The sequence below is a fragment of the Artemia sp. Qi Xiang Cuo genome, chromosome 7 (genome assembly GCF_049724085.1).
Source record: "Artemia sp. Qi Xiang Cuo chromosome 7, ASM4972408v1, whole genome shotgun sequence".
NCBI classification, from domain to species: domain Eukaryota; kingdom Metazoa; phylum Arthropoda; class Branchiopoda; order Anostraca; family Artemiidae; genus Artemia; species Artemia sp. Qi Xiang Cuo.
The window spans coordinates 27,738,909-27,765,932 of NC_142800.1; the positions used below are offsets into that span (position 1 = coordinate 27,738,909).

The window sequence follows — 27,024 nt, forward strand, 5'->3', positions numbered from 1 at the left end:
GTCTTGAGGAGGTGTGTGATTCACACCCTATCGGGCACCTATGCTCCAATTGTCGCAATGATAAATGTGATCAGTGGGAGAATACTTACCCCGCTATGATTGGAAAGAATCCTATACGTGATTTTAGTTTATTTCTACGAGATTGGTATCGTCGTGGATTTAAATTATTCTGGGAAGAGGAATCTGGTCTACGATTCAACTGTTGGGGTAACAAGACAATCTGGTTTCTATGTCATCGCTGTGACGACACTGCCTACTATGATTATAAATCAAGCGATTTTTATTAGGCAGTTACCGAATTTGATTCACCACTTGAAAACACTGTATGTGATATTGCTTCAAATAGACAGATTGAAACCCGTGAATTTCATAATATGAACGCAAATAGTAGCATTGACTATACAAAGAGATATGACAAGATTGAAGTTATATTGTACTGCAGAAAATGTGACCCTGACTTTGCAATCAATCAACATCAATATACAGTGAATCCAAACGATTTACCAGCATTGATGGTTCACAAAAGTTACCTATACATCGATCAAGAAATCTAAAAGTGAAGATTTAAAGACATTGTTGTATATATACATTTTATTAATAAACAAATTCACAAACATTTTTTAAGCACTTTACTCTTAGGGCACTGAAATTAATATTAAATACACTTGTAAGTATATTTTCCACTAGAAAGTCGTTCAGACATGGATTGTCACGATAAATGTAGAGAAACGGCTTGTAAGTATAACCACGAGATCGGAACACCAAATATAGTAGCGCATGGAAGTCACAGCTTTTAGTCGTTAGATCCTGCACCCTCTTTCGATTTTGAATAATAGTTTTCCCACTGCTTTCAATATAGTTGCTGATGTGTGGTGTGTAGAATATATAGGATAGGCCAAGAAGATCGAAAAATTCGATATTCTTCACTGTTTGAAAGATGCACAGCCAATGACCCGTCCGCACAGTCGAGGGACTGCTATTAACAATAATCAAGCTATTGTTTGCACTTTGAATTTTTTCAAGATAGTCCGAGGGTAGACAGTAGGATTTGTACTGAGACAAGTAGGGGTCCATATTAAATACATTGATTATTTGACTGGTGTTCATGGCGCCAAGTCTATTAGAACACTGCCTTCGGGAGTGATTTCCCAATAGGTTTCATATTGATTTAGTGAGATTAGGGCAACACTCTCAGCCAATGGGCCGGCACATTTACACTCTAAACGTACAGTCCCCGTACGTACTATACTCATATTCTGTGTGCCAGAAAAATCCAGTACAATACTACCAGGTGTTTTAGCAAAGATATCTTCAGTTATACCATTTTCAAATAGTTGCGAATCATGATCTAGGGTTTGCATGGTCAACTCGTACAATGTTCTATAGGATTTTTTGTCAAAAGATAGATTGTAGAGTGGGATACCGTTTACTTTGCACACAAGAGATGAAAGTCCAAACATCTCGAAATTATGTGGGCATTCAGTCCATGATCCTATTGCGCTGGCGCTTTTCACAAATGCCAAAGCCATTTTCGAGGGGATTTCACCATTGATAAAGGATGAATCGGTGAAGGTGCGTGACCCCATGGCAATATGACGTTGATTGGTGACTGTATGAGGAACAAGTAGTTTAATATTATTTCCATTGGCTCTCAGTTTTTCCACGGCCAAAGCAACAGAACTCATAACCTGCTGTTTGCGTACATGAAGTATTGTTGAGGTGAGGGAGAGACTTACGTCGGGATTTGCGGCAAGTTCCTTTCTCAATATAAAATTGGATGGTGCAAGCGTCAATTTTATATCTACTTTAACATTGGGCGGCAGCCATTGGGGTATATTAAATATTTCAATGATATATTTTTCCAACTAGATGTAATTCACTAGTTGTAGCATTTTTAAGCGCATCTGTACTATCAGTATCAGTAATATAATCATATCCATTGGAGGTGCCTCTGAATTCCTTGTATGGCTTGGATGTCATCAGCATGAATTGGATATAGCTAGCATAGTTGGAGAGAGTGTTACTTGTGCTCACCAGTGTCCCATTGATGTAGACGCTAATTTGACAAAATAAATTATGTAGTATACAATTTTCATAAGATATCCCATCGGCTCGAACTGGCATTGTATTATTGGATTTACGCACTTTCATTTGTAAATCTATAAATGTCGAAGACATGTCCATAAAGTAGTCCTCATTGGAATAAATTTGAAAGTGGATATTATCGGAGAGTGGTTGTAGCGGATAGAATTGTTCCTAGTATCCATGCTTGACACTCACATCAACATTTTCAGCATTGAATAGATTCAATGAGGCGGTGATTGAAGGTTGAGAATCCTTATGCGGTAGGTAGGACATCTTAAGAGAAGAAATCAAGTTTCGATCCAACATTTTTCTTCCTGGGCCTTCTGTCTACACTAAGTATCGGCTTTCTTTTTTTTGACAAAACGGATGTCTTTCGTTTCCGTCCTGAGTAGATACTGATGAGTGATGCATTGTTTCTTAACCTTTTTAAACCTTTACCATTCTGTTTTAATTTCTCGCCAAGGGTTCGCGCACTGTACCTAAGATTTTCCGTAGCACTTTTTTTTAAAATCCTTGCCAGAGCCCCAATCGTATAGTGTAGAGGCTGCAAAATCTGTCGCAGCCGGTACAAGATATTTTCTAGCCAGTGGTAGTGAAGAGCGATACAGCTTAGCAAAGCAGCAGCCAAGACCATAGCCAGACATTGAAGAGCGGCCCTTGTAATAGTCCATTCCATTGCCCTGTTGTCTTGGGCCAAGAGTATTAACATAGCAGTCAATATCAGGACAAGTGAATACCACTTTTCTATTAGACATCTTTCTGTTGAACGATGCGTTGAAACTTGGATGTAATCACGGCACCCCCTATTGAAAGCGATATTGAATCACCCAATTCATCTCTTAGTATTAAATGAAAGAGTTCCAAAGATGGCGTGTTTACTGGGCTCTCATGAAGACGATTTATAGTTTAGTGATGAATATATTATCGAGTGGTTTTTCGTTCAAGAACTCGTAGGAGGGGGCCCTTTGAATTACCAACCCGAGATGTTTCCACAAATGAGGCGTAGAGAAATATACAAGTGTCTGTGGAGAAGGCCGACGGGTAGTCAGTGAAAATGAAATTTGTGTTTCCGGCACTTTTACCATTGATGATATTGAGCTTAAAGCCAAGAACATCCCTTAGATTATCATTGAGAATAACCTTTTCACTGTCAATAGGTGAACTAATGTAGATCTTGCCCACCTCCTTTAAAAAGTTGAAATGAAAAACCCCCTTTTTACGAGCAGAAATTCTTTTATTGATAGAACAACATAAATCATTCATGCAGGTGAGTTCCTCGTAGGGTAATTCAATATATGGGTAATCCATCCAATTGATTTTTTGAATTTGTTCTCGATCACCTGGTGGTGGTGGCCAATCATACGGTCTGATTTTTATTTCATATTTACGATCTTTTCTCAGGATGTCATAGGTATTTCTAAGAATACAGTTGACAAGAGCCACTTCATACTTTCCTTCAAATTTGATAGTGGGGGAGAGTTTTGTGCAAAAATCACTTGTTCTATTCAAGTCATTGTAGAGAGGATCAGAAACATTGGACATGAAAGTCACATAGAAATCATTGGGCATTGTTAATATCTTCAGCACTGACCCAAGAATCAAAATCCGAGTTGTATCCTAGCCAGCGAACAAGTAACTGTTTCTTGCCCCTACGAGTACGACTCTTTAATATCTTTTCAATTTGATAAATTTCACTAGTGTTTCTAACTTTTTGCAGTTCATATTCGTAAAAACCACCGAGAATTTCATCATATTTGGTATCTCGTAGTCGATAAGTTATGGGTATGGTGTCTAGGATTTTGGACACTTTAAAAAGTTCGGTGCTCCATAAATAATTCCCCTTTTCAAAAATATTGCTGGTTCTATTAATTCGAACAGTATCACCAACATTGAATTTCTTCTTTTTCTTCTCATTGCCATTGGAGTATTGCTTTAGAAAAGCATCAAATGTATTCTCACTGTAGTGAACATCCCGAGGGCTAGAGTTGGATAGAGATCGATGTGGTCGATGGTTGTATATCTGCATGATTTTGTCTAAATCGTGAATAAAAGCAGATGTATTATTCAATGTGCAATATCTTGAAATTAATATACGAATCGTTCTTATTAATCGTTCAGCCAATGTAGCCTTTATTGGACTGTGACTATTATAAAGTGTTGCATTATATTTCAAAAGAACCTTTTCCACATGAGGATTAACAAATTCACTACCACGATCCGATTGAATTTTTCTATAGGAGTCCTGTTCGAGAATACTTTCAATGGCCCGTGTAACTTCAACACCTCTCTTTGATCGCAGTGGTATGGCATAGGCATAGCGACTAAAAATACTGATTGCCACTAGAATATATTTGTAGGGTGTATTTTAACGTTGTTGAACTGTGTCTAGAGTTAAAAGATCCATTTTCATTATATGTAGAGGGGAAAAGGATTTAGTTTGTAGATATTGTTTACTGCAAAGTATATGATTCCAATTCATTGTTTAAATTGGTTAATTTTCTATATAGTCTTTTGAATTTTTTAATATGGTGCCGGAGACAGCTCTAGAAAGCGTTTTGTGTGAACTTAAACGTCCCTCTTCGCCAACATTTTTATAAATACCTTTCAAAACTTCATCAATTTTGAACACAAACACATAGAGTAATGTCCACTCCCCTTTTGCTAACTGGAGGGCGAATCAATTCGTCTTCTCTTTTGAATAGCAGACAAAGGTGTTGTAAAATCAGTAGTGCTAGTCTCTTCTTCTTCTTCTTCTTTTTTATATGGCGTTGTTGGATGTTCATTTAGTTTCTTTAACATTTACTTATTGCCAATAATACTTTTGGGAAAGTTTGATACATTTAGAAAGGTGTATAGATTATCGTCAAAGGATAGGAGTCCTTTAAGATTCGTCACCATATCACAAATTAAATTAACTAGATTATAACTTTTTCACCGAATTATAATTCGTTTTCCTATGCTGTCGACTTGAACTTGATCGCCAGTTTCCGACATGAGATACGATAATACTCTTTTACTCTGTTCTCGATAGGACTGTGGCAATAGGTTTCCAATTTTCAATACACTTGAATTCAAGTCCTTCTCCTTTGATTGTGCAGAATCTGGAGAGGTTTCTTGTTTAGAGGTGACGGGTCTCTCGCGATATGGTTTATGTTTGTCCATACGTCGCAGTGCATCTTGAAGTAAAAGCAGTTTTTTATCATCGGCAATATTCTCATCATTAATGAATTTGTTTATATTGTCTTCAAAATGCTCGACGGGCGAGAGGACAAGTTCAAATGGAGTCAATTTATAGGGTTTTGCCATTCTCTAGAGAAAACTGTTTACAAGTCCTGCGATTATTGGCAGTAAAAGTGTGAAAAAGCTACCGCCTGCTTGAAGGAGCAGTGTTATTTTAAATTTTTTTCCCTTGTTTTTTAAAGCCAAGGCATGTAGAAAGGAACGATTTTGGTTTTTATCTGGTCTAACACCTTCTGGAAATTGAAAATTTCCCACGGTTAAATTTAAAAAAAGTTCAGATATTAGATTAATGAAATCATTGTCGACACCATGTTTGAGTATAGCCTTCCTAAGCAAGGGTTTTGAAGTGCTTAAAACAGAAAATAAATGCCGTTGTTCGTGTAGTTTCTTCAGTGTCATAACGTCAACTAATAGCCTTTTCTACTATTCACCGGAAGATATACTGTAATTTCATTGTCGAAAATGTCGGTGACTACACGAAGATCCTCGGGCTTGCTCTGATTGATATCCAATAAATTTTAACCGTAGGGCTTGCTTGTCGCCTGTTTGTACGCCTAAACCATCCTGTTTGGGGCGCGGGGTTATATCTTTTTTTATTTATTTTTTCGCGCGATCTAAACCCTCACGACTCGATAGATAATATAGATAGTACAATTCAAAGCAAGGGTTCGCAAGCATTTGCTCTGATGAAACAGATTGTGTAGAACTAGGGTTATGGAAATGTTTTCATGATGAGATTGGACAGTGAACAATTGCAGCATTTCCTGTGAGAACTGTTCAATGGATTCGGCCAAATCATCAATAATCAGCCACGAGTTCGGTTCAATACTATTGAAAACATCAAGTCCTCTTATGAATTGTATTGGTATGGTTGTGGCAATAGCCTTTATTGTATCATAGGACTCTTGCCAAATACTATAGCAATAGTAGATTTTTTTCGTTTTTTCCAAAAACATTTTATCGCAATTTTGAATTATTCTAGCTAAAAGCGTTGTTTTCCCCGACATTGAGGGTCCACACAGAAACGATCTGAAGGGTGTTTTAAATTGATACATGCTGTTGACAACAGTCGGACTATGACTAACTGTAAATCATATGTGTCCAATGAATAAGTAGTAATTTTCCCGTCTATTCAAGAACAACAAAAACAATATTTCATGGCAACATTTATTACGATAAACACTTATTCAAGGTGATAAAATTTCATGGTCAACATGAAAACTTGTTCAACATGAACAATGATAACACTTTTTGTACAACACTTTTGTCCATCTACAGCACTTTCTGTACAACAACACTTTTTGTCCAGCATCTTAAACACTTTTCTGTACAAAAAAAAACACTTTTCTGTACAACACTTTTCTATACAACACTTGGAACTAGCACAGTTGAACATTAGAGTGATTGGTGGCCCCCCCCCACCCCCCGGGAGCCGGCCGTGGGAAGGGTCCCCCCCCCCCCCGGGAGCCGCGATGGAAAAATAGTTGTCGTCACTGCTATGGGTTAGTGGTGGTGGTTAGTGCTTGGGTTAGATGAGGTTGAGGGGTTTGTTGGTTAGGTTAGTTTATCCAGACCAAGTTGATTACGATAGTCTACGCATTCAACTCGATCTGAAATACGATAGTGGCCATGGGGCAGGACACTCACACCATTCTCGAGCACATAGACCTTGTCAGATATACACGACATTGCTTTTTTTTTCCACTCTCACAGTATAATTTCTATACTGTAGAGAGCGAATTGCAAGCACTTGTGCTCTTGGCACTAGGCTACTTTCTACACAGTCTTTGTATACACTCATGTTAAAATTGCTCTTTACAAAGTGTGTAGGCACCCCTTTACATGTTTTCTTTTCATCCCCACTATGTGTTTCCACGCAATAAACTTTGGGACCCGGGAACACCCCCCTAGATATCAAATCACTCCCCGTTTCAGATTTTAATTTTAATAGTTGGTTGGGGGCTTGACGTTTCACCAGCTCGGGATAGAGGGATGGATTCCAGTTGGTGAAATCCATCCGCGAGCTGATGTGCACCCCCTTTTCTAAATCACCCAATAAATCTTCAGTTTTTACTTTTAGCAGTAGAGAATCTGTGTCCCCATAATATACTTGTACCTCCCCCTCCCGTGGCCATTGCACCTTGCACACATTGTAAAAGAACGACAACATGAGCTTTTTTGAAATTTCTAGTACTGAACTACCTCCTGCGATATTCTTGTTCAGTACTACGTTTCGCTTTTTTCCGTGTAGAAGAACCATGCCTGCCTCTATGCTCGTGAATGATGTAAAATTAGGGTCGGCAATGATTCGTGCACACTCTAGAGGGTCAGTCACGACGTCGCAGCAAGATCTGTTCCGTACGCTTTTACACATTTTTCCAAACGCTGAATTTAGAATAAGCTTGTACAATTCCTTCTCCACCTTTGAATTTGCCCTAAAACGTTTATCGACAAAAGTCTCGATAAACGTTTTCAAATAAGGTTTCTGATTAAACTGAAGGACCCTATGTATTTTGGTGATTTTGAAGCCATTGTTCACCATCCAGTGCAAAAGCACATGGTGAACAACGATATTCTCTTTAGGGTCCAAATCAGCAATCAGTTTTTGTTTAGAGGGAGTCCAATGCATCCCCATATCCTCAATCAATGACCGATTGTAGGGGCTCAACGAGTTCCTGGTCACTGGTCGATTGATACAGGGAAAAACAAAATCTTTGACTGAGTCGTGAAGGGCCAGTGGACTGTGACCGTCAATTTCAAAGAACCATCCTTATGGTCCGTTGTTCTCAAAGTTGTTAATGTCAGGGAACTCGCAAAGATTTTCAAGCCATTGATAGTTTCCACACGACAAAGAGTAGTGGGACATTGCCGAGGGGTACAGTGAGTTCATGTCCAAGAAAACTGCATTTGACTTTACACCGTTCCTTTGTCCACTCGGATCGGTTGATAAGACACGGTCCCCGTGAAAAACATACCCTCCCCTCATTGAACGCTCTACAAAAAGGTGTTGATCTACATCGGTGATTAGGCCTATTTCCTCCCTGCTAATTTTTAAAATTAAATCCATTGCTAAATGTGGTGTAGAAAAATAATATCCTATATCTAGTCCAAACTCTGAATAGATCTGGTCTGTATTCTTACAGACTATATCCAACAGAGTTAGAACGTCACTGGCCAAGTACAGTCTACAATAATCCCACCCATTTTTACAATCCCCCTTAGCCGACACCTTCTTAGCAAACTCATACTCCTCAACTTTGCATTCACTGTTGGTCAGTGAATCCTGAAATGCTTTATCTAGGTGTAAGTGTACTCCGCCTTAGTAAACATACGAGAAGCAATACTAAGATGGAGACACACAGTTTCATGCTAGGAATTCATAAATTTTAGTTACTGGACAATGATGTTTGGAAAGAAAGCATCTACCAATATTTATACTTTTCATCTAATGATTCAATTTTATCAGGGATTTTGGGAAAAAAATAATAGAATCTAAAAACCTGATTTTATTACAAGACGTACGCTCATTATCCACAACCTGACATTTCAGTTCGAGAAGCAACAACTTCTCGGCTGATTTGGGAATGATGTTGTAGGTAAATGAATTATTCACCCTTTGACTGTCTACTCCCCCTCCCTCTCTGTGCATACGTGCCAGTGCCGTTAAAATAAATTTTAAGTCATAGTTAGAATTATGGATAAAAACAGGAATAAAAAACTGCTGGCTAACATTTAAATTACATGATTGATATGCGACCCCTCTAAAATTACTACCCCCAGATGATATTTCCTGCCACATGTGGTCATGGTCTCTGACTTTTCCTCTCCCCCCTCGTTTCCCGTTATCCTCCTCTACAAACTCCCCCTTGCACACCCAACATATTTTTTGATTTTTAATCGCGAGACGATCCTCTGCAGACAGCACCATTGGATAATGCGTATTTCTCAAACGAGAAATAGCACCATTAGCCGTGCCAATCAGTTTCGTCAATGCCTTGACCATGCACTCATCGCCCTCATCCAATGTTTCTACTACTTCTAACAACTGCAGGGTATTAGAATTATCTCTTTGCGCAGGGGCATAGGAGACTGCAATGGCCTGGTGTTCTTTGATACGGTTTGGATATTGTGGGTCATTCACCTCCACCAGCTTAGCTTCGCAATCCAAAGATATTTTGTTGCATTGGAGAAGAGTATTTTGAAAATTTTTGAATCGTAAAATAGCCTTATCCCCTGAAACCGTTTCCACTGTCTGGTACCCATGCCGTCTACAATGCTTCATGTGACCCCGTAGTTTCATATCACTACGGAATCTAGACAGGCATGTTGGACAGTCGAAACACACCCCCCTCCGCGTACCCTCCCCCCGCACGCGCCGCATGTCAGTGATAGGGTTATTATGTCCGTGTGCAGTTGGTTCTCTCGGTGGTGTGTCAAACAACCAAACCCAGTGTTTAACCAAGTCAACTGACGGGCTCTGGACGGGGAAAACCACCCCCTTCTTTTTAGAACGAATGCCATCTTTAAATTCTGTTTCGTATTGTACCACAGTAACGCCAATATTTAAATGAGCATTGGCCCTTTCGAAAATGTCAATAGATCGTAGCGTTACTGGGTATTTCCCCTCTAAACATGAAAAATCTACAACTGGGAAATTGGACCCGTCCTTCCCATGTACAGCCCAGTGATCTAAATTCGTCTTGGTTGCGTCATCTGCTAGAGGCTGAAAGGCTGATATGAGGAAAGCATACTTGAAACACTTTTGATCTGTTTCAAAACAGATCTTCTGGACACCGCGACAACCTACTAGATCTGGATTATAATTTAAAACTGTACCCTTGTCCCTCTGCCCCCCTCTTAAAATAAAATCTTTCTTAAATTTACAAATATTTACACTTAAATTTTCAATAAATAAAACTACTGAGCCACTCCCATTTTCATTATAGTTCTCGAGATGCGCGAGAATTTGTACCACCCACTCGCTAAAAACACCCTCAAAATTTTCTAAAGTTGGATAAATTGCACGCATCTTGGAATGTATAAAATGAAAGTAAGCCTCATTTTTTCACTCATTCAAATAAAAAACCTTTAAAACAATTGAAATCTTACTTGAATCCCTACCCCCCCAAACCTGAATTTGGTTCTCCAGCAGTGCACGAATTTTATCTACATAGGCATACACTATTTCTACTGGATCAAAACAAAATTTCCCGCCATAAGTGTATTAAAAGGATCCCCAAACGTTGCAGTGAAAACAACTATATTATTTAAAATTGTATTGGACAGCTGAAAGTCTGGGAATGATGTATCCCCTCCCCCTACTTGTTCAACAATATCTGGACTCTGTTCCACTTCAGTTGTTTGAAGTGGACTCGTTAGGGTATCGGAGGCTGGAGGGTTCCCTGCCAATTCCCGGGTAAAATCGTCTAAAATTTGCAAGGTATTTTGGCTCAAGTCTACCAGTTCAACTGCGCTATTATCTACTTTAAAAAAATCCTCTAAAAACTCATCAATATTGTCAGGTACTTCAATAGAGTCGTCCCATGTTAAATTGTTGTGGGACTCCAAAGATGCATCTTCTTCCCCTTATTCACTAGACGGTGAGTTGGGGACAAGGAAACCCTATAAATGAAAAAAATAGCTTAACGACTATCTAAGATATGACATAGGATTTTTTTTTTTTTTTTTTTTTTTTTTTTTGGGGGGGGGGCCACCTTCTGGCACGTCCCTGACCTATGGCGCTTCTTGGACCCGTGGCGCTCCCCCCGGCGCTTCCCAGACACGTGGTGCATCCCTGTGGCACTTCGCGGGGTCTGCATCACGTCCCGCGATGCGTCTCAAGCCCGAGGCGCTTCCCTGACCCGTGGCGCGTCCCCCGGTGCGTCCCGGACCCATGGCATTTCCCCCGGCGCTTCCCTTGCCCCACAGCGCTTCCCGGACCCACTGGCTCCGCCCGTTTACATAATGTCCGCCAAAAAGTTGTTAGACTACATAAGTCCAAGTTTCTCTCTAATTCCGTTCTACAAGTTCGGTGAACTCTTCATTAGCTCGCAATTATTGTAAGCCGCCGCGCGAGTGTTCCAGGATTGAACCGTTAACTCGCTTTCCCCTCACTAAAATCTTTGGCACGATAGAAATATTCTTGTGTAAATTACGGGATCCATATGTGACAAATACAATAATCTCTCTCAGTTCCTTCTCTTAAAACTATGTGATAATCAATTGTGAAAAATAGGGAATTTTGAGTTTCAAATGCAGCGAGCATTAATTTAAATTACCTAAAAATATTCACTTACGAGATAGCGGCGAAGAGATAGGGGGGAATGCATAGAAAATAGCAAAGATTAGAAAAGAGGGGTTTCTCTGCAAAAAATTACATTTAGATATATCCCGCTGAGATAAGTTTATATTGGGTTGAAAACAATGGAAGAAATAGAAAGGTTGAAGAAATAATGCTCACATTTGCAAAGTCCGAGGGCAGTATTTGAATGCCCGAAGGACCAGATAGTGCATGTTGGATGGTAACCTCATGATTTTGTGTAGGTGTGTCACCTCTTGAAGGCCCAGGCAACGCATGAATGAAGGTGGACGAAGCGGCGTCGCTATGTTCTTGCGCGGCTGTGCCGGCTATTTCACGATCTTGTGTAGCTTCGGCATTGAAACTATTCGCCCACTCTCTCTTTAACTTTCTGGCAGGCTGCACTTGGGCAGGCAGTGTGGAGCTGGGGGGCTTTGGCCAGCGATCATATTGCATGGCAGGGGGCGCATTATTGGCCCTCGTCTTCTTAGCAGGAGGGGGCACGCATTCTTCGCTATTTGCGCCAGCCATAGGTCTCATCAAAGCAGTGTCCGCAAATTTTTCATAATTTGCCTTAAAGAAGAGAAGAAATTAGTATCAAAATAATTTCTCCCTTTTTAAAGAAAGAAAGTTATTAAACATGATTTTGTTTAGTTTATCACTAAGAAAGCACAAAACTCATATTCACCCCCCCTAAATTTAAGAAAATTAATCCATCCCTCTCATAAAGTTAATAATGCGTTTTATTAATGCGAAAGCTAAGCAATTATCTTTTCTATTTTGTCACTATTAAAAGCGCTAACCCCCAACAAAAATCCTGGATTCACGCCCGGGAATATAAAAGAAACTTTATTGAAGGCTTGAAAAAATTATAAATTTACACATTAGTTTTCTTGTCAATGGGCGTACATGTCTATACACAGAATCCCCCTTCACATAAGACACTTTACAACGAAGCTGTTAGAAGCGATGTATTGCCCCCTTTCACATAATGTTCTAAATATAATGTTAAACTTAATCTCTTTCATCGGTTCTATACAGGTTAGGAATCCTCAAGTGCCTCAAAGTGTTTTAATTTGACAGCCAAAACCCTTTGACTTGACCGCGTTTGTAAACACATCGGAAGAGGGGACGACAAAGTAATTATAACCCTGCAGAAATGTATTGTCAAAACATAGCGGGTTAATAGCTAAGAGATATGCAGAAGTTGATAAGGCTTACAGAAAGGCCAAATTTATCAAAAAGGTATTTCTTTTTGCGGTGGTTAGGTTTTGACGGTAAAAGAATATATTTACGTTTTGCATTCAGTATGGTTTGTTGGGGGGGGGGGTTTGAGGGTAAAGGAATATATTTACATTTTAGCTGAATATAAAGATTGTTTGGTGGTTAGGTTTGTTGGGGAGGGGGGAGGGTTTGAGGGTATAGGAATATATATACGTTTTGCATTGAGTATGGTTTGTGGGGGGGGGGTTGAGGGTAAAGGAATATATTTACATTTTAGCTGAATATAAAGATTGTTTGGTGGTTAGGTTTGTTGGGGGGGGGGTTTGAGGGTATAGGAATATATATACGTTTTGCATTGAGTATGGTTTGTGGGGGGGGGTTTGAGGGTAAAGGAATATATTTACATTTTAGCTGAATATAAAGATTGTTTGGTGGTTAGGTTTGTTGGGGGGGGGGTTTGAGGGTATAGGAATATATATATGTTTTCTATAAAGATTGCATGGTTTGGGGGGGGGGTTGAGGGTAAAGGAATATATTTACATTTTAGCTGAATATAGATTGTTTGGTGGTTAGGTTTGTTGGGGAGGGGGGAGGGTTTGAGGGTATAGGAATATATATACGTTTTGCATTGAGTATGGTTTGTGGGGGGGGGGGTTTGAGGGTAAAGGAATATATTTACATTTTAGCTGAATATAAAGATTGTTTGGTGGTTAGGTTTGTTGGGGGGGGGGGGGTTTGAGGGTATAGGAATATATATACGTTTTGCATTGAGTATGGTTTGTGGGGGGGGGGTTTGAGGGTAAAGGAATATATTTACATTTTAGCTGAATATAAAGATTGTTTGGTGGTTAGGTTTGTTGGGGGGGGGGGGTTTGAGGGTATAGGAATATATATACGTTTTGCATTGAGTATGGTTTGTGGGGGGGGATTTAGCTGGAAATATAGAGGGAAGGAATTTATCGAAATGGTATTTCTTTTTGCGAGAATTTGGGATTGTAAAACAATGGTGGAGGGAGGGGGATTTAGCTGGAAATATATCGGGAAGGAATTTATCGAAAAAAGTATTTCTTTTTGCGAGAATTTGGGATTGTAAAACAATGGTGGAGGGAGGGGGGATTTAGCGTGAAATATAGAGTGAAGGAAATTATAGAAATGCTATTTCTTTTTGCGAGAATATGATTGTAAAACAATGGTGGAGGGAGGGAGGATTTAGCTGTAAATATAGAGGGAAGGAATTTATCGAAAGGGTATTTCTTTTTGCGAGAATTTGGGATTGTAAAACAATGGTGGGGGGGGGGGGGGTAAAGGAATATATTTACGTTTTAGCTGAATATATTGGAGGATGTCAAAGGAAAATTTGTTTGAAAATAAAAATGCACTTACATTGCTAATTGCGGCTGCCAAGGCCTCAAGCTCATCAATTATGTTAATTGTTTTATCCATTGTCAGGTTGTTTGCACTGTGTCAAACTACTTTCTGATAATTTAGTCACATTGCATGCCCGTTATATACGAAATATCTGGGTCGAATTGTTGTGTAAACAAAGCCCTCTGATTGGTTGAGAAGGGGGATGTAACCGACTCGCTGATTGGCTGAGAAGGGGGATCTAACTGTTTCCGGGAACTCGTAACATCTGGCTCGAATAACAATAACAAATACTATTTCTGGATCATAACATCTGCCTCGAACAAGAAGGAAGTGTCATTAACTGTTTCCGGGAACCTCATAACATCTGGCTCGAATAACAACAACAAATACTATTTCCGGATCATAACATCTGCCTCGAACAGGTAGGAAGTTTCATTAGCTTTGCCTTGATCAACAACAACATTGATCCCATTAACCACGTATTCTCTCTAATGACTCTGTTCAAAACAACAACAACATTGACCTTGAAATTTGGCCTTGGAAACAATAACAACATTGACATTCGTTGAGAGCGTGCCAAAATCACACCTGGAGAAAGAGGTCATTGACCCCATTACGCAATCATTCTCCCTAATGACTCTATGCCCTTATTTGGTGCCCCGTCAGTATTCTATGCCCATATAAGGAGCCCCGGTGGGACTCATTAAGGCATCTCTACTATCTCCTAGTAAAAACATCATGATTCTACCTGTGACCTTGTCTATTTACTCCTATAACTGTGAATAAAATTCGTTTGAGGCATTAGTATTTCTATCAGCCAGTTCTATAAAAGCGCATATTACTATCACTGATGCCATGAAGTATTTTGTCATGAAATGAGGAGTGAGTACTCTAATATTAGGACTTTCGCCGCCTAAAAAAGCGTACGCAGCTTTTCCATCCAGTATGAGCCCTACTCCTTGTTTTAAGGACTCATCCTTCCTGACTGAATGAACAAATTTTATGTCGCTTATTTTCATACTTTCAACCCCTGGGATATGGGTTTCTGAAACTTCTAATAAATCCAGTTCGAATCATCTGAATTTATCAGTAAAAATGTCGATACGATGGTAATTTTTTTTAAGTCGTAACATTCCAAGTTCCAATTTTCATGTTCTTTAAATCATTGAAATTATTTTCGCCTCAGGAAAAGCAATGATCCCGGATACCAGTGCAGGACGGGGATCACATATCTTCTCAAGTCTACACCGAAGGGCTTAAGCCGGCTTAGAACCGGAAAGCAAGAAGTCCCTGGGACCTCCATGAATGGAGGCTTTGTGCAATCCTGGGCCCATCTTGGGCACAACATGGTTTTCAGCACTTGGCGATGCTCTTCTATCAACAAGAGTCCAAATCCTGCACAGACAGTCTCAAGCCTATTACCTCCGACTCATTATATATTCATGCCTAAAAATATCATGCTAATGCGAGGAGGCAACCCGCAATAGGTAAATTAGCTAGGAAGAGGTTTTCAGCCCAAAGACGCCCATCAAAACATACCAGGCCCATAAGAATTGTCCATAAGTCAGAATCCCGTGCGATTGCTGTTTCGTTTACTAGGTTTTAATTTCCTCGATGAGCACCACTCCTAAAGTGGGAATAGAGTTGACCGCAAGGTCCCCAGTCTTGCAGGTACCCCGAAAGGGTCGAGGCAGCCCTTTGCAGAGGCCGTTGTCCATAGATCTGGATCTTACACCCTGCCGCCGTTGTCCTCCTATAGAGGATCCTCCCGCGATAATGTTCTGCATCACCATGCATTAGCCCATTACTGGGAGAAGGTTTGCAACTCATGGGACTTGTGGACAAATCAGTGGGCCCTTTTGAGTGTAAATTTGAGGGGCCTTCTTCCTCCTCCGCCTGTATTTATGACCCCGGGCGGGGGTGCCCCAGTTTCTATTTTGAACCCCCAGGGACAAGGTCCCCCTTGGTCCGTGCCTCCTATGGAGGTACCCTACATATCTGTAGAGCGTTCCCCTATCGCTACCTGGTGGCACGCTGAATGGCCTGGGGGAGGCCAGGAACATAAAAATGAAATTAATTAAAAATTTTATGTTTTCTTTAAACATGGAAAATGGTATAGTCTTCTGTATGACTTTTTGAACATCAAATTATTATAGAGAAGTATGAACAAAGTCATACAGAAGACTTTTTGATATATTTGTGTACAATACAAAATATACGTTTTGGAAATAATTCTTATACAAATCTAAGGCCCGTGTAATTGAACATCCGTTATTGAAGGATTGGGACAGAAACTCCAACTTTAGCGTAAGGAGTGGAGGGTTAAGAAAAGAAAGCCCCCCCACCCCCCCCCCCCCTCGTATATGGAATACTAATTTGATGGTTTGAATGAATCTTCTGTCATTTTAGTTGCCTCTCTATTTCATCATCAATAACCTCAAAGTTCCACTAGGCTTATACAGCTGAGCCTTTTAGACGAATCGGATTCACCCAATTTGGTATTGGTCAAAAAAAAAAAAAAATCCCTCTTCCCTCTAAAAAAAAATCACAAGCTCCCATTGCCTCCACCTCCTCTAACACTAATAATTCAGATTCCGCCTTGCTCATCAGTACTCCTTCCACCAAATTTATTTAATCGATGCCCCAAGCCGTTTCTGAGGCAACACAAATTATCTATTTTGATAAAGTTAGTAAACAATGTTTCTTTTGGTCTACATCAACATACAATAGATATTAATGCAAACTAACAAATAAATCCTAAAACGAGTGAAACCCAAATTTAATATGCAAATCAAGCCTGAAACCAACAAAAATCACCACAAACAAGAATTTGGGTATGACCTACCTCTCCCATCGCAAAAGTCCAAAACCCACTGCGTGCATATCCCGTGCATAGAAAAAAATTTAACAAGTTAAGCACTCAAACATAATGTACTGGGAAACGTAAGGCCCAGGGAGTTTTAGGAGGAAGCCCTAAAAAGTTCTTGGAACTACTTGAAAACAATCATAAAGACTTACCTCACTTTCATAGGCGCGTTGCTTCACTTACCCCCCCCCCTTATGGATGAGTACAAAGCCCAATTTATATATTCCCACTGTATTTCATAAAAACGAACGGTTAACGCTAACATTTTACAAAGGCGAGCGCTACACAAACGACGACCATTGTAAAATATAGTGAGAACATATAGTGGGACCGTATACTTCTTCATCAGTAAGGGGGCGGGGGAGCGAATCGATGCGCCTTTAAAAATAAGATAAGTGGGTGTTCACGGTTGTTTTAAAGCAGCTACCAGAACTGTCTAGGCCCTCCGTTCAAGTAGTCCCCTGTGATTTTCACCTTTATCCATGCGTGGTTTTTGTTATTACGGGTTCGTATTCAAAGTGATTGTAATCTTTCTTTTTTTCTTACAAAATAATTTCTTTGAGTAAACTGCCTTTTATTATTGATAATTGAAATTAAACGGTAATATATAAGAACGGACAAAACTTTTTATTTAGACAGTGGAAAACAGTGGAAAATACATATTATAATAAAAGACCAAATATTTTGGCTTTCCCTCGAAAAGCCATTATCAATTAAAACAAAAGGTTAAAAAACTAGACTAAAAGGTTCATATATACAAGAAAATAAAATGACGAGATGAAAAAACGCTGTTCAGCAAAAGGGAAAATAAGAATAACAGAGGAAATTCATATGTGATAAACTATATATGTAGCTCATATTCTGACGAGATGAGAAAACACTGACGAGATGACGAAAATGACGTGATGAAAAAACGCTGTGCAGCAAAAGGAAAAGAGAATAACAGAGGAAACTCATATATGATAAACTATATATGTAGCTCATATTCTGACGAGATGATAAAACGCTGACGAGATGACGAAAATGACGTGATGGAAAAACGCTGTGCAGCAAAAGGAAAAAAAGAATAACAGAGAACACTCATATGTAATAAACTATGTATGTAGCTCATGCTTTGACATAATTAGCTGTAAACAGGGGCTTCAATACACAGAGTTGTATTGGGGGGTGGGGGGGGGGCAAAATACTTTTTTCCTAAATCTAGTGGGGTATGACTGTAAACAAAAATACAAAAAAAAGAGAGTATTTTCAACGAAACTGCCCCAAAAAATTATTTCCAAAATCTAGGGGGAAGAATTGCCACCCAAACCAATTGACATCTTCGATTGTAAAGAGTGGTTATGGCTCTAGCTCCACTTGATGGTATTTAACAGAATCACTACCAAAGAACTGCCAGCACCCAGATGTAACCAATTGACTTCTTCGATTGTAAAGAGTGGTTATGGCTCTAGCTCCACTTGATGATATTTAACAGAATCACTACCAAAGAACTGCCAGCACCCAGATGTAACCAATTGACTTCTTCGATTGTAAAGAGTGGTTATGGCTCTAGCTCCACTTGATGGTATTTAACAGAATCACTACCAAAGAACTGCCAGCACCCAGATGTATTTTTCCAGCAAGTGCCTGATTATAATCTCTAATTATAAGTGTGGAATTTTCTTTTATGCTCATACCTCATTAAAGTATATTGAACTTAATGACCCAATCTCTTCAATTATAAGTGAATTCTTAGTAGTTGATGTGAAATTACCCGGGTCCTCAATTGCTTTTAGAGTTGTAGCCATTTATCGTAGTCCTAGTGTTTGTGAATTGTCTTCATTTAAAACTAAAAAATATTGCAGTATTTATCCACTGTCTCTTTATCTAGTTCTAAGTTTCTAGTAGTTGGTGACTTTAACCTACCTTCTATAGATTGGACATCAAGTACAACACAATTTACTGATGAGTCATTTGAAAATCAATTCCTAGAAACTTTACATGAGCATTATTTGCATCAGCACATTCAAAACCCTACTCGTTTGCGCGCTAATTCAACCCCTTCAGTTTTAGACCTTTTAATTACAGAATCACCAGATGATGTTGCTAGTGTTGAGTTTTTGCCACCACTAGGAAAAAGTGATCATTTGGTATTGGTGATATCACTAAACTGTGTTGTAGGTTTTTCTGATATTCCAAATCATTCTCCCAATTATGATTATGATAGAGGAAATTACATTGCATTTTCAGATTATATTTCATCTCTTTCTATACAAGAGGAGTTACAGCAATGTAATGCTACCGTCATGCATCCTTTGATTTTATTAAGCAGGCCCTTATAGAAGGTAAAGATGAATATGTACCAATATATACTAGTAGACGGTTTTTCAAAAATAGACAGATCCTTCCTTGGTATATTGTACAAATGCTAAAAGAAAAAGGTGATAGGTGGCGTGATCATTTAGAATTTAAAACCTTAGATTCTTGGTTAAATTATAAAAGAGCTACAAATAGAGCAACTAAATTTCTTCGTTTAAATCGTCAAGAGGTGGAGACAAATGTTATAGCATCAGTCCAAAGTTGCCCAAAAATATTTTGGAAATATGTAACAAGGAATCAAGTTTCACAATCCCCATCATCCACTTCCTTTATAGATCCTGAAAGTTTTTCACATATAGATGATGACTTTGTAAAATCACAACTTTTCAATAAGGTATTTGGTTCAGTTTTTACTCAAACACACACCAAAACACACTCAGTTTACTCCTCCAGAGTTAACAAAAGAATTTGATGATTCAGAGTTTACAGTCCAGCAGGTTTATCAAGCTAAATCAAGCTTAAAACGAAAAAAATATATTTTGCTATTGAAGCATAAATGAGACCAGGGTTGCCAAAACTTTTAGGGGCAAAAGTGTCCAAATCGACCAAAAAGGGACACTTTTAGTGTTCCTCTAGAAAATTAACCAATATACAGGGTTGCCAGGTAAATGCTAATTTAGCGACTTTTGGCTATCTCGGAAAGGGGTTAAGTTAGGAAAATGAAGCTTTCAGGGATGGGTCTACAGGCTAAAGTATGTCCCAGGAAGGTATTTTGAAGTACCTACCTCCACTCTTTCTGCCTCTAGAGGCTCCTGAAAGTTGCCAACATGACATGTCAACATATTGAAATTTTGACAAAACAACTTTTAATCTTGATGTTTAGTTTCTTTGTCTCGGGTTTTAGTTTTGAAAATACAATTCCTCTTATTTGAGTAAAACTTTAAGCTATATCAATGGTTTTTTTTCCAAATTTAGGAAATGTAGTTGTATATCTTTGAAAACTCATAAATAGACATTGACGAAAGTTGTGAAGCTGAAAACAATTTTGTTGTACTTTATCGAAGCAGAAGATCTATTTTGCAAGGTTTCACTTTTATAACACAAAGATTATTAAAGGTCATCAAAGGTTAGGACCCTCTAGAGGGAGGAGTGGAGGTAATTACTTCAAAACACCTTATCGGGGCATACTTTAGCCTATAGACCCATCCCCGAAAGTTTCAGTTTCCTAACCTAACCTCTTTCCCAGATAGCCAAAAGTAGCTAAAGTAGAATTTTACTGGTTGCCACTATGAATTTTCAAAGCCTGTGAAAAAAGTACCGAAAACCCTGTGCGCAAAAACATCTATGAGAAAAATCCCCAAGACGTTACCAAAGCTTAAAAGTAAAGTGCAAATTAAAAGCAAAATATATAAACATTTGGTTTTGATTTGGAAAAGTGTCCAAAAACTGTCCTTTTTTTCAAAAAGCTGCCTTTTTGACCCAATAGTGTCCCCGTATCCCTCAGAGTGAAAAAGTGTCCAAAAGTCACTAAAAGTGTCCATTTGGCATCCCAGAATGAGACTTCAAACGAACAGAAATTAAATAAACAACCAATGTAAACAAACATACAACAGATATTAATGTAAATGAATAAATAAATCTTAAAACGAGCGAAACTTAAATTGAATATGCAAATCAAGCTTGAAACGAACAAAATCACTACAAAGAAGAGTTTGGCTATTGCCCCCTTCCCTAACTATCAATGTCTAATGCTTACAGCGTCATTGCCGCTTTACTGAAAACTACATGCGTCTTGAACAGTCTTGGAAAGCATAAACAACATCAAATTGAATATTTGATGTATAATGATATTAATTGTTGAAAGATCCATCAGTACAAGAATCTATTTCACCGTAATTTTATTTTTATTTTCAATGCTGCAAGAACCGGAAAAGGAAATATTTGTAATATAATTCGTTTCAGTGAAGCGCCAATGACAGTAGGCTTTTGGTTTTTACAGTTAAGGAAGGGGGCAGGGTCTAAACTCTTGTTTGTAGTGAGACTATATTCGTCTTGAACAATGTTAGAAAGAACTAATAAATTAAACTGAATATTTGATGTATAATGTTATTATTTGCTGAAAGCTCCTCAGTTCAAAATTTTACTATAATTTTAATGTTTATTTTCAATATTAAGTACAAAAGAAAATATTTGTAATAAAATTGGTTTTCATTAAAGCGCCAATGACGCAGTAGGTTTTTTACTTTTAAAGTGAGAGAAGGAGGCGATACCCAAACTCTTGTTTGTAGTGATTTTTGTCCGTTTCAAGCTTGATTTGCATATTCAACTTAAGCTTTACTTGTTTTAAGATTTATTTATTCATTTAAATTATTACCTATTGTATGTTTTTTTGCTATGATTTTCTAGTTAATTTCTATTTGTTTTGGTTTTCATTTTTTCTTCAATAGTAATTTCTGGTCATTATGAGTTTGAATTTTAATAGGTATTTGTTTCTGCTTACCTTAAATTTAAAATGGCCTTTACTTTTCTTTGACAAACGTAATATTTTCCGGAAACTTTTTTTTTAATTAATTTGGTTGGCAGACAGTTTAAACGCCACATAACTAGCACGTTCATGGAGAAAATTTTCACTTGCGCCAAAGACACACATTATTTAACCAACACGACACGGAAAAAAAGTAGACAATAGACCGTGTCAAATTAAATGTTCATTTAGCCGTTTTATACAAGCAGTAGCTTTGAATTTTGGAGAACAAATTTAATAGTAAATTTTAATATTTTTTCTTTTTGAGATCATTGAAAAATTTGCTTTTCTTAAATAAAGAGTAAACATACCCATTGAGCCGGGCAAGTAGACTCATAGATAGCTCTGAATTCTTTGCATACTTCTCTTTGATTTTCATTTTTATCCATGCAGTTCCACAGATCATCTCGAGCGTCCCAGCATTGCTGTCTTTTTTCTTTATCAGGAAAAGACATCAGAGAAATGACTTAGAGCTGAAAAAATAAATATATTAAGTTCTTTGTAATACAACAACTGCTACTCTTTTGCGACTTTAGAGACTTATTCAAGTAGCTGTCGCTAGCTCACGTACGTACAAGAAATATTTTGGCAGGATGGAGGTGGGAATTTGTCGAAACCGCAAATGAATTGTATATTATAGGAAAACTACATAAAATTCGAAGATTCCAGAAGGTGGTCACAGAGACCACTTCCGGGTGCACGTGCTTGCACTAAGGATATGGGAAGAAGGACATATTTTTCCTCTTCCAATTTATGTATCTTCTTGTACGCCAAGATCATTTTGGTGAGACATATAACTCTTTTCAAGTTCTTAAAAAACATGCTCTAGTAACAATGATTACAATTTTACATTTTCAACAGCTAAATCAAAGTTGCAGACCTCACAGGCAGGCTAGCTTTGCACAATGCCCGCCCTTAAAATCCAACTTTTTTTCAATGTTGACATTTTACAGCTGCTCCAAACTTCAAAGAGTAGAAATCCGCTGAAAGAAATACCGTGATAGATAGTTTAACGAACATAGGCTAGTACTAATAAAAAAGGTGTCATTTAACATTTTTTTTTTTTTGTGAAACTTGGATTTACAGGTCAATCCCTTATGCTAAGCAAGAACTATGGATGGTTCAATCCTTTATCCCTTTATAAGAAAAGTGATAAGAATGAATGTGGTAATTATAGAGGCATTAGCTTGGTTCCTGTAGAAAGCAAACTACTTAGTATGATGAGTCTTTTGTACGTAAGATATGCTGTAGATAAAGTTTAAAGAGAAGAACAGTGTCGAGTTAGGAAGGGAAGAGGATGTGTCGACCAAATTTTCACTCTTAAATTAATAACTGAGAAGAGCCTGAGTCATCGATCCCCTTTAGTATTCGGTTTTATAGATTACGAGCAAGCGTTTCATTCGGCTGATCGAAGAACTTAGCGAAGGTCCCATCCTTGTATGGTATACCAGATAAATACATTAAAGTTAGTAGTAGTATGTACGAGAATACCATGACTGTGGTTAAGGCAGGAAATGAGGTTAGCAGCTGGCTTCGTATTCAATCAGGAGAAGCAGGGTTTTGTCCTAGGACCATCTATAAGGATCATTTTGATGGCCTTTGTCGTAAGGAAAACAGCAAAGGCAATGAGAGAGCACGGAATCGATTGGGGAAGGAAAACTCTCCTAGACATAGATTATGCTGATGATTTAAGTATTCTAGATGAAAATGATAGCAAAATGAGTGAAATTCTAGTGGTTTTGCGACTTCAGGGTACGAGAATAGGTTTGAAAATTAATGTTAAGAAGACTAAGTCGCTAAGACTAGGAATAAGTGAAGGTGAAGATACGATGTTTGGAAATAATTTCGGAGACTACACTGCCTTTCCATGACGATAAATAAAAGTTCAAATAGGGATGAAATCCTTTTAATAGACAGTGATAACTTTCAGAAACGGTGATAAATTTTACAAAAATACTAGATATTTCGGTCACATATGCAGTGACTGTCATCAGTAGTAAAACTGAGCGAAATATCTAGTATTTTTGTGAAAGTTTGTGAATCACTGTTTGTGAAAGTTATCACTGTCTATTAAAAGGATTTCATCCCTATTTGAACTTTTATTTATCGATGTTGGGTAACGAGAAGATCGATCAAGTTGACAGCTTCACTTACCTAGGTAGTTTTATTATAAAGACGGTGTGTGCAGTGAAGATGTTAAAAGTAGAATAGCCAAGGCCCAGGGTGTATATAGCCAAAGTTTCGAAGAACAGGAAGATAAGTCTGCACATAAAGATTAGAACATTGAGAGCTACAGTGATGACAGTGGTCAAGTACAGTTCTGAAGCTTGGGCACTCCGAAAAACGGAGGAGGATTTCCTAGATGACTTCTAGGGAATCAAATGAATTTACTGAAAAAAATGTGCATTGTTAACATATGCTGATATTTATTCCTTAAAATCTTAATTAATCTTTATTTTCTTAAAGTTATAAGTGAAAAAATTAAAAAAAAAAATTTTCAGTGAAGTACAAATTATAACCTGGCTTTTAGAAAGCAAAGGCCTTTTAACCCTACTCAGATTAATTTCTCCTCGTTTTGAGTTTGACTTATTTTAATTTCTGTTTGTTTTGGGTTTCATTTATTTATTGATATGTCCCCAGGGCATAACTTACAACCCTTGCCCTGATGGCTGTGGGGGGGGGGGGTTGTCATCCTTAAAGACAAAACTTTCAACTACGCTGAACAAAATGGCTATCTAAAAATTTTGATTGTATATGCTTGTGGGAACGTTGGATGTGACAGGGGGGTTGGTTACTGTCCAATTACTTTCGACTGTTAAAAAGGACACTAGCCCTTTGAATTTCCAATCAAATGCACCAAGTTTCTACGACAAAGCTTTCAATAAAAACCTTATATGCCCCCAGGGTAACTTATAACTCTTGCCCTGAGGGCTCTGAGGGGGTTATCATCCTCAAAGACTATCTCAAAATTTTGATTGGATGTGTTTGGATAAATGGTGGGCGTGGAAGGGGCGTTAGTTGCGTTCAAACCGCTTTCGACTATTAAAAAGGGCACTAGCCATTTCGATTTCCAATCGAATGAGCCTCTTTTGAAGTTTCTACGACAACGCTTTTTATAAAAACCTTATATGCCCCTCCCAGGGCATAACTTATAACCCTTGCCCTGAGGATTGTGGGGGGGCGGTTGCCATCCTCAAAGACCTAATTTTCAGAACTTTAAACTACGTTGAACAAAATGGCTATATCAAAATTTTGATTGGATGTGTTTGGGGAAAAGGTGGGCGTGAGAGAGGGGGTTAGTTGCCCTCCAATCACTTTCGACTATTAAAAAGGCCACTAGCCACTCCAATTTCCAATCGAATGAGCCCTTTTCGAAGTTTCTACGACAACTCCTTCGATACGAAGTGCCCTGGTATGGAAAACAAAAAAAAAATAGAAAAATAAATAAATAATACATTGTGCCAACATCGTTCTTTACTTAGGCAACGCGATTGCACTGCCTATGATAGTTCGCTGTTTAATATATATAAAATTATTAGCCTTTCTTTCCGCCTTTTATTGAATAAACAACTGAACTTTTTCTTAGTCAAAAACGTGAAAGTTTCCACTAAGACGGCAAAAAAACAGTACCGCCCAAACGAAGCAAGCACCTCTATTCCGAGCTGCCGACGTAAGAGAAAACCAGGAAGCTCGAAAAACGAAAAAAACAACACAGAAATCATGAAAATTGCCCCACACTAGATCTGAGATGACACCATGTGAGAACTGAGCTCTGAAGGGTTGAGCTACAAACCGTAGAGAGCGAAGCTAGTGCAGGGACCTGACAAAAGGGCTAGCTCAATAACTATTCACTTTGGGCGCACTGTATATAAGTTAAGAGACAAATGCGCTACCACACGGCAATATTACCACAATTCCAATTCGGTTTCTATTGACAAGGTTCGCTCTGTACTTACCATTCACTACTTTGAACGATTTGATCTGAAAAATCTCTTTTTATACATACTTAATTTCGGTTCGCTTTAACTATAAAATCTACGGCTCTCTTAAATGTGATGGGAGCTGCCAATCTCTCCCTCTCCTAAACTGTTTACGATCGATTTGAATTTTTGCATTGCAATCATTCGAGAAGGATGATAATCCCTGTTGACCTCTTGAAACGCTTTTCGATTCGGGCTTGGCGAGGGAGTTTTAAATTACAAAAGTGAATTTCAAGGGTATAATTTTAGGTTTCTCAAGAAGGGTGTCTTGGGACAAAGGTATGGGGAGTAAATATTTGTGCGCGGGGAGGGGGAGGGGTCTAAAATGTACAAGCTAAATCTTCGTTTTACGTCTTTCAATGAGAGGTATCTTCAGACAAATGTTGTTCTCAGGACATGGTCCTCCCCCCCTCCCCGGTTCGGTGCAAGTAGGCCCGTTTTATGTAAGAATCGCAGCAAGAGGGTTTATCAGTTTTTTCATAAATTTTACTTAAAAAATGCAATTTTTTTTTATTGCAATTCTTTAGCAACGACTGCGTCACTATGCAACATTATCACCTCCAAATTTGGGAGGTTATTTAAATAGCTTTTTGACGGTTCTAAATGAATGGCTGACTCGAAGTTTTTTCTTGATAGGACTTAAACCCTCTTTGGATTAAAATTGTTGTTTTGTGCCAATGTTTTTATGCAAATTATGTTTCACAGAAAACTATAAACTGAATGGATTTTACATATGTACAATATTCATTAAAAGCAGACTCTCTTGGTACCTATAATACTGTCAAAATCTATTTTCTTTAGGGTTTCTGTAACAATAGGTATGGGTTGCTTTTTACTTAGGGTTCGTTTACCCAACTGTTTGATAGTTAAGCTGGTTTCCAGTGCATGGAAACACGCATATACGAAGACACACAAACGTAGGATTTTGTAAAAGAAGATCAGATCCTTATTTCCAGGGGGGGGGTGAAGAAGGCACCAGAAAAAATTATTTTGTTATTTTTTTCAAGAGGAGGGGGTATTGTGAACGAGTTTGGATTCAGTGATTCCAAAAATTAGCATTATCTGAATCTCGGTGTTAAGAATATGCCATTGTGAATGAAAATTGCATTTGCAACTAACCACAGAAATTCAAAAACAGAAT

At 38.3% G+C, this 27,024-nt stretch overlaps 1 protein-coding gene across 7 annotated transcripts in view; it reads right to left on the reverse strand.

The window, feature by feature from the left end:
• LOC148950123 (cytochrome c oxidase assembly factor 6 homolog) overlaps window positions 1–27,024 on the reverse strand; it is a 123,484-nt gene that overhangs the window by 77,764 nt on the left and 18,696 nt on the right. For all 7 annotated transcript variants that reach the window (XM_089091458.1, XM_089091459.1, XM_089091455.1 and 4 more), the window contains one exon: window positions 22,215–22,376. In XM_089091458.1, the coding sequence (XP_088947584.1) occupies window positions 22,215–22,358 (144 nt within the window). In that variant the 5' untranslated portion in view covers window positions 22,359–22,376. The remainder of the gene's footprint in view (window positions 1–22,214; window positions 22,377–27,024) is intronic.